The sequence below is a fragment of the Xiphophorus hellerii genome, chromosome 3, assembly GCF_003331165.1.
Source record: "Xiphophorus hellerii strain 12219 chromosome 3, Xiphophorus_hellerii-4.1, whole genome shotgun sequence".
Classification (NCBI taxonomy): domain Eukaryota; kingdom Metazoa; phylum Chordata; class Actinopteri; order Cyprinodontiformes; family Poeciliidae; genus Xiphophorus; species Xiphophorus hellerii.
This window is the reverse complement of record NC_045674.1, coordinates 28,720,931-28,735,638: the sequence shown is the minus strand read 5'-3', so window position 1 is coordinate 28,735,638 and position 14,708 is coordinate 28,720,931. Positions and strand designations below refer to the sequence as shown.

The following is a 14,708-nucleotide window of genomic DNA, read 5'->3' as shown; positions in this document are numbered from 1 at the left end:
CAATCCTAATTTACACCAAACCCTCCACAGCTGGCTGTCGAAAAAAGATCAATATGAATCTCATCTGACCAGAAAACACAGCTTCAGTTAAAGTCTCAGCAGACTGAAAGGAAACTCAACATGTTTTCATTTATCATGGTTGAACAGAAAAAGCTTTTTCCTGCTGTGCCTCTCTAAAAAAACGATTAGTAACCACCTGAAACAAGCTAAGAGAAACAAGCCCCTGTGTCATGTGGTCATTTTTATACCTCAGGGGAACATCTGACCAGAAACCATGGATCACTAATTATAAGTTCATAGGTAGCTGATCAAATTAAGAAGAACAAATTCAGAAAATATCTCAGGTCCATTTAACAGTAGACCCCTGTCTACATGCAGTTAGAGTTAAGAAAGATTGTAGATATTAGCTTCTGCGGTAGGGCTACGACGGTTTCTACTGTACATGTTAAGCATATTAAGTGATATTTAGTGTCTGAATTATTAAAATCTGGAGTTCTAGGTATTTTCAGAGGGGGGTCTTCAGTTTTCATGAGCGGTTTTAGTCCCAAAACCCTGCGGATACACATTGTTACTGTATTTTGAAGGTATTTCTCAGGAGCGTTCCAATCGTTGTGCTAGTTGTGATTTTGGTTAGGACAATTATTTTCACGTGTGGGACTTTTTTTCAGTGTAGAATAGTACTGAAATATATATTTTTTTACAACTGTCAATATGTCACTTCAACAAAATGTACATTTGTTTGAATGCTGTTTACACATCTTTACCAGTGGTGTCCATAAACATGGCCAGATTGATGAAAATGTATGCTCTTTTTCAACCTGAGAACCAGCTCGATATGCCGCAACCGTCGCTATATAAAAAGCTTATCGTTGGTTGTTTACTTTATGTTTGTGATTTCCAGCTTTGTGCTGTCACACTTCCTGTGCCACAGCCCACAGGACACTGTCCATCCTCAGTTTGGTTCATCTCCAGATCAAGCACTCACACTGTGCTTGTTTAGCTTTTTTTTCCCTCTGACATGGCTCACTTCAAAGAAGGCAGCAAACGTTGCCAAAAGGATGTCAGCTTTCTGCCTCACACTAAAATAGGAGATGCACGGGAAAAAAAAAAGAAGAAGAAAAAGTGATACTGAAGGGAAGCCTTCAGAAATGTCCTACTTACAGTCCATGAGGTCATTATGACCCAGTTTTGCTTATACAAGTGTCTGCCTGGGCTGGCAATTCTCCCTCCGCTCCTCCTTCCTCCCAGTGTATTAACGAGGAGCCCACTCAACTCAATTCCCCCCACTATTTATTGCTGGGCCCTGAGAACCTCTTTAGCATACCAGGCTCGTATTATGATGAGCATAACAAAGGCGTGTATCAACAGTTCCTTCCAATGGAGCGGAGTTTGCGGGGGAAAAAAAAGAAGAAAAAAAAAGGAGCTGGCGAGATAACATTAAAGGCACTACCTTGATCTCAGGCGAACATGCTAAGCCCTGTAACGAAACGTATTGGAAGTGTTTAATTACAGCCCGGGAAATGAAGCTACAAGATGATTCCTTAATTAAGCAGTGATTAAGGATTTTCTGCCTTCTATCTAATGCAGTTTGCAGTGCATTTTAAACACAATCGCCCAAGCAACCTCACAGGGAACAATGTCACGAGGCTTTGATGAAGTTTCCGGGCACAAATGTCGGTAGGAAAAAAAAAAAGAAAAAGAAAAAAAAGCAGAGAAGTGGAAGAAACGCTGCAGCAGCATTCCGCTGTTTCGCAGCTGCAGCTTAACATTTTGAAAGATCCATCTGATATGAACCGACTGATTGAGGTGCTCCATTTCATTTGTGCTCTACGTAATCGAGACTCAGCCTTGTTTCATAATTCGAAATGAAACCCTCTGCGGTGTTATCAAAGAAGACAGATTGTCAATGATCTTCCTCGACATTATCGACTGTAATTTACGTCCGGCTCGGGCCCCCTTTCGCAATTCGGATCGAATGGTCGCATTTAAGGATGAGTGGAGGAAGACTAAGGAGGGCAGGAGGGACGGGGGGGAGGGGCTGGAGAGAGGAGGCGAGGCGAGTTAGAGCGGCCCGCTGCGTTCTGGGTTGGCGGGCATGGAAGAGGAGCCAGTGAGCTGTTAAAATCAGCCCTATCGCTGCTCCATCAAAGGACGGCTCTCCAGCCAAATCACAGCCGCACGCAGCGGGCCACGCATTCGGGTCAATAAGCTTATAGGCGATTTACACAAACAATTCCTCGAGCAAGGTAGCAACAAAGTCATATTGGCTTTTTCCTCTCCCTTTTAGCTTTGTCTCTGCTCAGAAAAGCCCTTGAAAAATGTCAATCTGTGGTGTGTGACTTTAAGGAGCTCAGAGCTCTCTAATCCCGACCACAGATTCTAAAGACCGGCCGCAACGTCAATGTATCACAATAAATTATTTTGGAAGCTAATGTCGTGGTGTGAGTTGTTGCTTCTTAGAGAGAGATGTCATAGTGCAGCAGGTTTGTAGAAAAATGAAGAGATCCCCAGAACTATTCAAAAGGCTAACAGCTAATCAGATGAGGCCTCTGCTTTAGATGATTTTAGCGATTTAATTCAATACAAGCTAAAAATGTTAATGTCAGTGAGACATATAGATATTTTAATTATATTAAATGTCTGCTCTTTCACATGAGACAGTTGTTATGTTAGATTTTGTTTAGTAAGATGAACAATGTCCATGTAACTTCACTAAAGTTACTCAGGTTAAGGTTGACTGTGTTATCGATCCGCTCCATCGTCTATGACTAGTCCTCTCTAATTATGTTTTTTCCTTATGCTAGGAAATCAGATTGCAACAAAAATGATTGCTTAACTCGAAATTCTGACCACAAAAATCGAAGCATGCCTACCTAAACCGGATGGTTTAGCATCTACAATGGCTACCACACATTTGGAATGTGAAAGTGGCTAATATAAGACTTTGATTAGCTTCTAAGAGTTTTTATCTCATCAATTCAGTGGCACAAATACGGCTTTAAAATATATTTGTGAATATATTGGTGTTTCAATTTCAATTAACATTTGGGGAAGTACCGAATTCTTGGCTTGTTTTGCTTATAATTTCCCAGCTCCAAGCGCTATCTTTTGAGGCAAATCGAACAAAGCACAAGTCCATCAAGAGTGGATCACCTTTTGGATTTTTGTACAGGCATTCTGTCACAGCCTCCATCAATGCAATGTTACACAGGCAATATTTGGCTGAGAAAACAGCCACATACATTGGACAAATTTTGCAATGGGTTGGATGTTATTTCACACAACAGGAACGCAGGAAACTGCAAGTAGTGCCAAGAACCAAGAAACGTGTTTCTACTGTGCATATGACAAAGAAACGTTACGTTAGCCTGACTTCCACAACCTGAGAAAACCAACTTTTACTTTTGTAACTAAACACTTTCAGGATGAAGGGATGAGGAGATGCTTGTGGGGTTGGAAAGAGCATGACGGACATTGAACGGATTGGGTTTATATTATACATATATGATTTCCAATTTTCAGTCATTCCTGCTACTTTCAGTTGTCCCTAACTATCCCTTCATGGTATGATCTCGGCAGGTTCATATGAGACAGACATTTAGCTGTGTCCCTTGTTCAACACACCCGAGTTAAGCAATCAGGTCATTATCAGGACTCTGGACAACTTGACAGAGGAGGGAATTCATTCTACTGATTCAGGTGTGCTGGACCAGGAACACATCTAATAGTTTCAGAACCTAAATAACATTGGGTTCCCATGAATTTAAACAGTTTTGAAATATCTACAATCAACTGATACCAGCTAACATTTCTACATATGTCACTTTTCTATCATTGAGATAGGATTAGGGATGTATCGATAAATCGTCTCTTGGGCGTGCCGAGGTGGCGTAGGGGATAGCGCGACCCCCTCTCCTTCCCCCTTTTCTGTCAGCCTACTTTCATATAAGGGGCACTAGAGCCCACAAAAAGACCTCCTGGAGGGGTAAAAAAAATAATAAAAAATTAAAATAATAAATTGTCCCCGATTTCATGAATTTTCAGAGATCGGCCGATACTTGCATGTGAAGCCAATCATATCCGCCGATCTCATAGCCACCCCACTGTTACCAACTCAGTGACTTTCTTGCCATATTTAGCAACATTTCAAAATCTGAATTTGCAGGTCAGGCTTTTTAAAGCTTGGTAATCAATAAAACTACAATTGTTGCACCCCTCGATAAAATATCTGTCTACTTCAGGTAAGGGAACTATTACTGATAATATCACAGAACATTACATGATATCAATCTGAGCTATACCTTTAAGGTATACTTTGGTTTTATAATTTGAACCTACCCACACTTTCTAAACCCCTCGCTGCAGCTGGGTCATGATATCAGGACATTTGATTGGAGGACTGCTGTTCCCCCTTCTTTCCGCCTCTGATACGGGATGCTGCCATGTTGATGCAGATTATGCTGCAACAGATGAAGTCAATTCCAGAAAGCAACCTTTTTTCACTAAAGTCAAGCATAGCTGTAAGACTTCTCTGCTATCTGACAAAAAAAAAGAAGGAAAAAAAAAGTGGGGGTTTGGAATTGCATGCAACTTGTGACGGGCGCAGCACTCCATCGGAGGGAGGCTATTAGAGAAATGCCTCGGCACTGTCTCTTTAAATGCCAATAAATTCCCATCATTACAGAATCTGGCAGTTTTCCTCCCTGTCTGCAGCCCGGGCCTTTATCTCGTTCTGCCTCAGTCTTTGAGCATGTAGATCTGGCCCAGTTAGATTGTCATACTTAACAAACATTAATGATTAATTTCCTCCACTGAGTCAAATGGGGCTAAAGGGATGACTCGATTCATCTTATCGCGCCGCAAATTAGCATTTCCCCATATTCTCCAGCATCAACTGTGCATTAAAAATTCCACATTTACCATTCCGGGCACTGGCAGCTGTGAAAGGCGATCTTTCCTCCTGTGTTGCAGGAGATTCTGATTACTTCTGCGTTACACAAAGACTAATTAATTCTAGGGCTCTCTCCCTGCCCCGCTCCATGCCTCCGACTGAAGCGAGCGAATTTCCTCACAGAGAGGATATTGAGGGGTCAAGGTGGGTTTTTCATCCGCTACGCCAAAAGTCCTGCAGCCCTTGCTTTCACCTGCCACTTCTGCTCTGATAAAATGTTTCCACCCCATTGGAATTCCTGTCGTTTGTAGAGGACGGCGCACGGGAGCGCAAGAGTTCACGTTTAGTTGTTATTGATATATCCTGACACACAGGGAGCGACAATAAAAATCATGCAGTCTTAGGGCAAAAATAAATAAATATAATCATGGGATATGACTTCCCAAAAAGGTTTTTTTTTTTTTTTACACAGAGGAAATGAGACACATGAAGTGACATGTAAATTTACTGTCGCAGCCGAGATGGGAAGTCGTTTGTCATCAGACAAGACTTGGACCGCTCAAAGGGAACAGCTTGTGGCAACATCCTGTGCTGAACTCCACATATAGCCAAGCAATAAAACAGGGGGTAAACCAGCAAGGTGAAATTTCACAGTTTCAGTAAAAGAAGAAAAGAAGAAGAAAAAAAAATATGCCACTGAAAAGGAGTCTTTTTCACAATTCCAGAGCCTGGCGCTTTCAGCGGGGAATAAATCTTAGCTGTGGAGTTGTTGGGGTGCGTGTGTGTGTGTGTGTTGATCTGCACGCTTTTTCACAAACAGAAAAAGCTCCCATAAATGTGAAATTGAGGGGAACTTGTTTCAGGTAAGATTCTTGTTTAATCACCTGAGAGAAGAAAGGTTATTTCTTTATATGTTAGTCCATTTGTCTTCGCGACTTTGAGAGGCGGACAGGCTGTCTTTAAAATGCCATGTACGTTAAAACTCGTTTGCTCTCCACGGGGTGCTGATCCGTTTTTCCCCAGTTGTTTTGAGCAGAGTGTTTTAAGCACAGCAGACTCCTTTAGAGGCGCCAAAGACTTTCACTGCAAAACCTTCTTCTTGAGGTTGGACTTTAATAAACGCGGGTTTGTGTCACAATTAACCCAATTAATTGCCATGGCTCGACGAAAAAGTGCTAACTAATTTAAGTTGATTCAAGCGAATCGAAGGCAGTGAACGTATTTTGAAATATTCTCCAATTTACATGCTTTAACCTCTCCACAATTGTAATCAAAATTAGGTACCAAACTTTGGAGTATTTTATTGGGACTGAATATGACCGACATAAAGTATTGTATAACTAAATAAAAACAGCTAGCAGTTTTAATATGATTGTAGCTGATATTACAGTTTCAAATCCTTTGGGGAGAGCATTTACTCCCAACGTGTGCCTCAGATTCGTTATTTTGATGTGGCATTGAACTTTGACTGGCCACACACGAATGCATTTTGATTGAAGCCACTAGCAGGTGAACCTCTGTCCTGATCTCGTTTTTTTTTTGCTGGCTGTATTAGTCTACACCCATCTTCCTATCAACTTTGACCAGCAGAGTCCTTGTCTCTGCTAAAGAAAAGCATTCCCACAGCATGACGCTGCCACTACCGTGTCTCACTGTTGCCAAAAAAGCTGGCTTGAATGTATACACTTTTCACATTTTGATTTGTAAAATTTAACCATGCTTCCTTTTTTTCCCCTTCCACTTCCTTCACAATATTATTCCACATTATGTTGCTCTTTCTCTTATAAAGTACAGATGCACCGATCCATGTTTTTCACTTCCCATACAGACGAAGATATCCGAGGTTTAGCTTTGACCGATACCGATCCGATGCAGGACAACAGTGCCAAATTGACTTAAACTGTTTCTTTAAAAAAAAAAAAAAAAAAAAAAAAAAAAGACATAAATGTATTGAATAACAAACTTATTTGATAACTCTGCACCAGTACAGCACACTGAAATACACCAACAGTTTCACAAGCTTGGTCAAACATGTAAAAAAAACAACAGAACTTTAATCTGTTCAGAAAACTGAGACAAAAACAATAGTTTGACTACCTTATTCAAACATGTAAAAAATAAACTGCAACAAACCTTCTTTGAAATGGTTCAGAAAATTCAATTACGAATTCTAAATATAATGTAAAATAAGTAATAAAGCATTACGTCTCTCAGAGCATAAAGCACAGAATTTAACTGAACACATCTGTCCTTTGGGATCAGGCACCGACACCCTGGATTTCTTTTCAATATCGTTTCCGATACAGATATTAATATCAATCAGTGCATCTCTATTCAAAAGGCAATCAGATACATTGGCGTTTGTGTTTGCAACGTGAGAAAATGTGAAAAATTAATGTTGAAGAAGTGCGGATACTTTGCAAGGCACTGTACAGCGGTTAAAAGAGAAAAACAAAGATCTCATATGTAGATGTATTGGAGCCTAAGCAACTGGCGATGAGGTGAAGAGATTCGCAGAAAACCAAGATGCAACTTCTGGAAGTGACTTTGGGAAGGTCTGGAAGAAATGAGCGCTGATATGTCAATAGCCCCAAAATTCCATGAGAGCACATGGCACAATGAAGGACTCAACCATGAAGAGACTTCAAGGTTCCCCGGCCTCGGACCAAAAACGGGACGTCAAGGTGCTCCGCACACTTATCTAGGGGAGTCCCCTTTTTCTGCGAGGGTAAGGCAAAATGGCTGAGTCTTTGGTGGCATTCAACTTCCTGACCTTTGCGCCTTTAAGCGGCTTTGCTTCTTCACCGCTCTCTGATCAAAGTTAATAAGTGCTTCATATGTTAATGAAAATTGGTACTCCTCTTTGTGTTCCTACAGCTTTTTAATACCTATTATGGACTGAAACTTTTAATGGAGGTTTTAGGTCCCCCTGACAAGCCCATTTCAGAGAGTGACTACACAGATACAAGGCTAAGCTAAGACCAGAGAGCCGCTGCTCAGTGGAGGAACCTCACACGGGAGACCTTATTCTCGGGGAAGCAGCCGGAGATAAAGGCCATGGGATGAGTGGCTGCCTTAAAACCCACGTTCAAGTCCGCTCAGGGCTAATTACAGCACGCCATCGCATTTGAGAGGGTTTAGTTAATCAAGGGCTCTCTCTCTCGCTCTCTCTCCTTCTTTTTTCCCTTCCTATAGTCGAGGAATAACACACTTAAACCATTTAATGCCGCCAGGATTGCATCCCGTTTAATTCGCAGCAATTTCACATAAGTGGGGTAAATTTAAGCCACTATGACATTAGTTTTATACAGATCTAATTGAGGAAGGGATCATAAGGGAGGGAGGGTGCGGCTACACCTGAAGATAGCACCGAGTTTGGCACGCGGAGAACCGAGCAGTGGATAGTACATCGCTTAGGTCTTAGGAGGCAATGGGGGGACTTAGCTACTGTAAGCTTAGATAGGGAAGTAATACAAAAAAATCTGACTGCTAAGGCTTGTGTGTGACAAGAAACAGATTACCAATGCCCACGGAAAGAAGTATTTGACATTTGGGATTGCTGTGTAGTGTTGAGTTTGTTTAAAAAAAAAAAAAACACGGAAAGAAGATTTGAGTTCTAGTTTTGGGAGGTTTTATCCAAAACAAAGGGAGTATCAAGCGGCTCTTTCAAGGTTCTTTGAAGATTTCCGGAACTTTTCAACTTTTTTTCGTCCCTTCAACCACTGTAGCCGCCATTGTATACAGCACCCATCTATTTCATGGCTATTGGGTATATTAGAGGCTCAGTGCGTTGTACTTTGAAGTTTAAGGAAGGGTACAATACGAGAAAGACAAAGAAACGGGACGAAACAACCGAGACGTCGCCGGTAATTGCAATTTCTAAACAATTGCAACTTTTTCGCCCTCCCCCGAGAACAAAAGAAAAACGGTATTGATACGATTACTGGGGCGAAGCCTACCCGAAACATGAAAGATTTGTTTTGTCCCGACTAATGTAATCCCACGAGGCACATCAGTTTAGAAGTGTGGAAGGAATAGCTCTAAACAAAATGTTTCCTTTGAAAAACGAACGAAGGGGCAGACATTCAAAGCGCTGGTTCTTCATTAAAAAGTCAAATTTGAGGGTTTCGTGCGCCAACGAGAGCGGGGGGGGGGGGCCCACCTGGGGCCAGCGAGCGCCACACAACCCGAGGGTAAGAAGAGGACGGTTCGGCTGGGATACGGGGCGGGGAGCCTGTCATCTTCACACTGTAACCCGAAGCAGACCGCAAATTAGCTCCTGTGATGGCAAGGTGTGACTGAAATGAAACAAACACACAAAGAGGCAATCTAATTGAATTGCAGTTCAAAGAGGACCGGAGCGCGCTTGGCGACGCCGCGGCGCTTTAAAGTGCTGGACCTCGGAGCAGCGGCAGGTGCTGGCGAGCGTGCGCAAGGCCTCTCATTGGCCCGGCGTATACCACAGCCGAACCTCACAGCGCCATCACTGACAAAACAAATTTTTCAAACAAATTTTAAAAAAGGGGCGAGGCCATCTTCCTCTCAGATCAAACCGTCGCTCTCGGAATCAAATATCAGGACTGAAGGAATGACTCAACGCCTGCAAGCTCCGCCAGGAATATTTGAGTAAGTTTTAAGTTAACTTTTAGGGTTTTGCAGTCAGCGTTATGCTTAATATCCACCCCCTCTCACCTTTGTTGCAGAAGTACTCCATGTCTTCGCAGCTCATGTTCTCGCTCTCAAACTCGGCCGTGAAGTTCTCCTCCACCGAGAACTCGTCTTTGGCCAGGAGCTCGTTCTCCTCCGAGACGCACTCCTCCTCTTCTTCCTCGAGGCCATCTTCCAGAGGACCTAAGGGAACACACACACCCACGCACGCCCACGCGCACACCCACACACACCCCCACACACACACACACACACACCCCCACGCACACATAAGGTGGGAATGTGTTCAGCAGTTTCATCACATCCTTCAGGCTTTCAAGAATAAATAAAGAACTTCTGCTTCTCTGTGTTGCTCTTCTTGCAATCCAACCCATTCACATGCAACTCCTAACTGTCTACGCTCTCCATCTACGTTCAGGCGTTTAGTTCAGGTGCAGACAATAAAAATATGTTTTTGGGGGGTTTTTTTTCTGCAATATTTCACAAAGTCTTTCCACTATAGCTGCAGCTGAAGCCCTTTGTGACGGCGTGCTGGTGAGAGAAGCGAGTTGACACGCAGCCAAGGTGAGCCTGGTGTTAATCCTTCTACCTGCAAAACAAAACCTCACACAGATGGAGAGGGGGGGAAAAAAAAAGATCCTTTCTAGACTTTTCATACAGGCATCAGCATGGGAGGGGGAAAGAAAATACTTTTATTAATTTGTTAGCCTTATCACAGGGTACAATGTTGATTTTCCATTTACATTCTATGCCTCCGGGTAATACACCAGTGCAATCTTAAAGGAGACACTTTTCCGTGTGATTAATTTTTTCTTTTCCCCCTCTCTCTCTCTCTCTCTCTCTGTGCAATATTATTTCTTTAAATCTAAATGATTTCAGAGTTTTGCTCGTAGCTGTACATCTCTTTTTGGTATTTGCATATTACAATTTTTGGCTTCAATCAATTGCTGTTGATGGAATTACTGTACTGCTACCTGAATTGTATTAGTTCTTAGAGGGGGAAAAAAAAAACACACACAAAAAAAACCATCTCACCCAGCTCCTGAATGTTATTAAGATAATGGTGCATCTTGCACACATTTCTGTGTCTTGAAAACATGTCTGCGGTGTGTTTTTATTTTTTTATTTTCCTCTGGGAATTACCATAAAAAAAGAGAAATGATGAAACACGGTGAGTTTTAGTTTGTTTCTAAAAGAAAGAAAAAAGGGACAAAGGACAGAATTAGCTTTTTATTATATTTATAAAGGAGAAACCGTATCCGAAATGGAGCTTTTAGTGGCAGTAGAGTAGTTTTTATATACCTAAAAAAAACACAGTTCCTACACATTTTATAAAAACAAATTCCACACTTTTCCAGACCTCAGTTTCTAGAGTTCTCTTTCCTGCCACAAATTGTAAGATATGAACTTCCTGTGAATCTTTACATTACAGGCAGGTTTCATGTTTGGAACCTGCACCAACTAGAAAGTCAATTGAAGGACACAAGGAAGGAAGAAAGGAAGGAACTGAGAAAAAAAGACAACAAATGCAAGAAAGGGAGGAAATAAACAAGGAGTGAAAGTGGGACACAAGGAAGGAAGAAATAAATATTGAAGAAAGGAAGTAAGGAAGGAAGGACTATAGGAAAGACAAATACAAGTAAAACAAAAGGCAGTGAGGAAAGCATGGAAGAACGAAAGAAATGACACAAGGAAGAAAGGAAAGAAAGAAGAAATGAAGGAAGTAAAATTGGAAAGAGTCACAGGGAAGGGGGAAAGGAAGGACACAAAGGACAGAAAAGGGTAAGAAGGAAGGTTAAATCAGGAAAGATGCAACAAAGAAGTAAATGTGAAAGTAAATAATGGAAAGAAAAGGAAACGATGATGGAAAGAAAGGCAGGGCACTAGGCTGAAATGGAGAGAAAAGGAAGAAAATAAGTAAGCATGGACGTGGAACTGGTATAAACACACAAGGACATAAAGGAGGAAGGAAGGACACAGTGAAGCAAAGAAGGGAGGAAGGAAACAATGGTTTCCATTTCAGACAATGGTTCAAGGGATTTAGTCTAGAAATGACATTTTACTATAATAGACATTCTTTTTCCATATCTAAATTTTAAAAAATCCCAAACCCAATTCCAGAGTTTTCCAGAAAGCTTATTTTTTTTTCTACAATAGAACCTTGTTAAGTTTCTTGCAAAAAAAAGAAGCAACAGTAGAGTCAACCAGTGATGCATTTCATGTCCCACTTGTCACCTGAGTCCTGTGTCTTCATCACTCCAACAGGGCGCACTCATCTCCTCTACAAGCCTTTCGGTGTTTGTTCTTGTTGCAGGAGGGCGGCTGGACCCTTCAGCTTTAATAAAGCAATAATTTCAGCTAAGAAAATCACGGGGCCGGCGGGCCTCTTCCCGTTTCTCTTTCTTCCCTCATAAAAAAAAAAAAGAGTGGGGACCCCCCCTGATGTCCACAAACCGCTTGCTCTTTTCATTAGTCTTATAAATTACTCCTTTGTAGAATCCGGCGTCGGCAGGAGCCCCGGACATGAAAAAGAATTAGCGGCCGGCTCTCTAATAGACGCTGCGGAGGGCCGAGTGGCGCTTTTTTAAATGAGGATACAGTTTTATGATCTTATCTGATGCCTTCTGCTGATTCGCAGAGGAGTGAAGTGAGGCGTGAAGTGACTCAATGAGTCCACCATCGCTGAGGATGATACCAGGAGATAAATATCACGGTATCAAGGCGAGGTGGGGCGGTGTGGGGTGGGGGGAAGCTTGTATGACTGGCGTTAAAAGCTTCTGCCGAGGCAAATGAAGACGGCGTGAGAGAAAGCGAGAGAAGTGTGTGTGTGTGTGTGGTGGGGGGGGCAAATACATTTCTATACTGCGCGGTCTGTACACATTCCATTACACAGCTGAATGAGAACCGTGTGTACAACTAAATGATTCTTCCTCTGTTGCTCGCAAAAATACAGCAGCGCCGGAAAATAGACCTACAGTGTTGCGAGATAATAAGAGTAAAGGGAGATTACAGATAAACTTCATGGTCAATAAGACACAGAGATTAGGTAGATAAGATGAGATAGAATTGAGGTTTAATAGACTCAGAATAAGGGCATCTCACTTCCCCACTCTAGCAGATAGTAACTAAATGGAGCATTTTCAGACTGATAGAGATACTGGTGGGCCTTCCTGAATATGGAAAGGAATGAAATATTCCAGACATTAAAAAAGGGGGGGGGGGGAGGCCCGGCAGGGTGAGGAGGGGCGACTTCTCGAGAGCCACGTAGATTGCGAAAAAGTTTGCCCCCGCATTCTCACATGTTTAGCTTATTATACAGTATTCATTGCATGGAGAGACCTGAAATTATTTCAGAGACAGCAATGATAAGAATAATGACTTTCTAAACGACCAGCACCACACTCCTAACTCATTTTCTGATAGTGGCGTCCCTGCTATATTTAGTTGTGTACTGTTTAAAATCCTGTCACATTCTCCGTGTGACCCGCGCTCGACGGTGCATTTCTATAGGGGGGGCTTGAGGGTTGGTGGGGCTTTTGGGGGAGGGGGGGGGGACGATGACGAACTGGGCCAGAGGAATGTTTGCTGCCTCTGCCTCTCTTATCGAGCCTCCTCCGGAGTTCAGATGACCAACGACGCCACGGAGAGGACGCCTGCATCTCACTGCACCGCCCAAAACAACAGAGTGAGGGTTTGTGTTGTGGCGGACTTCACGTGTGTCGCTTGTGATGTGAACTGAGACAAGAAATATAAACAACCATTCTTTACTAGAAAACAAAAAAGAAAGTTTAGCTTGTGACAATTGATTCCTTTTAATAGCTTTTCAAATGTTTTATTTTTATATTAGAGTAACTAGATTAAAGGATGGCTAAACTTAAATAACTTGTTTTTTTGTTTTCCATCTGGTCTGCAACATGTTGGGCATTATGGCTAGGCCATAAATCAATTTTATTGATTCATTTTCTAAAATTTTCTATTTGGGAAGATTTCATCTTTAGAAAATCAGGATTTTTTTTTTCACCAGTGTTCCTCCTAGCCCATCCGAGAACTACCAGCTTGTTTCTTTATTGTTTTTCAACTTTGAATTCAGGTCAATTCACAGAAGAAGTGATTGAAAAAAGAGAGAGAGATGGTGGGATGAGTGGGTTATTGTAGTTCTGTTTTTCTTTTACTTTTCTTTAAAATAGAATGGACTGTCAAGCGTACTAATTACAGATTTTTGTTAATTTGTACTGCCTTGTTGCTGAAATGTGCTGTATACATAAACTTGACTTGACTTAATGATTGTGCGTTCTTAATAAACATATGAAGGCCAGGTGTACTGCAACTTTTATATACGTCTCTGCTTCAACACACCAGAGTCAAACATTGAGGTCATCGGTGGGACTCTGGTGACCTTGACTGTATACTGAGGAGGTAATTCAGAGGTTTTATTCGGGTTGTTGGACCAGGCGCACATCATCTGGGAAGCCTGGATTTGAGGAACCCTGTACTCGACATATAGAAACCATCTCTCAACCAGGGTTCCTGTCCAGGTGGGGGGTGACGGGACAGTAAAACGTCACAATATTTCTTTCTTTTTTTAAAGTTGTCTCTCTAAGCACTGTTCTGTTGCTATCACCACAACTTCATCTGGTGAAGGAAATTTAAGCAACTGCTAAGAGCCTGAGACACAGTACTGAAGTAAGACAGGAAATACAGGTTATTCCTGGGATTCACATGGGTTATAGACGACATCCAGCCAGTCCCTCTAAAAACAGGATAATTTAATAGTTCAAACATCAGGTTTACCTTAATATGTAATTTATACATACGGTGAAGACAATCTTAGCACTACATCAGAAGCTAACTTCTACAATTAGTATGCCTTATTTCCACTCTTAGGGCTACAGCCAATCAACACCAAGGAAAATAAATGGAGCTTCTGGATTAGCTGCTTTGCTAAATGCCAGCTAATAGTGTGTTAAACATTGTGCTTAGGCATTTCTGTTTACAAAGTTGCATTTTCTTATGTTCTATTGTAAATATAGCTAGCTAAGACTGACAGGCCGAGCAAAGAGACGCTTCATTACAATAGTATTAAAGAATCCCTCCATCACTTTTTTTCTAAATAAAAAAAGATACTCGGCTGCTTGGTAAACCAGAGAGA

The 14,708-nt window shown here is 41.8% G+C and overlaps 1 protein-coding gene across 4 annotated transcripts in view; it reads right to left on the bottom strand.

Moving 5' to 3' along the window:
* The window catches only part of zfpm2a (zinc finger protein, FOG family member 2a), a 170,603-nt gene that overhangs the window by 116,258 nt on the left and 39,637 nt on the right, over positions 1 to 14,708 (bottom strand). For all 4 annotated transcript variants that reach the window (XM_032557964.1, XM_032557965.1, XM_032557966.1 and 1 more), the window contains one exon: positions 9,584 to 9,742. In XM_032557964.1, the coding sequence (XP_032413855.1) occupies positions 9,584 to 9,742 (159 nt within the window). The remainder of the gene's footprint in view (positions 1 to 9,583; positions 9,743 to 14,708) is intronic.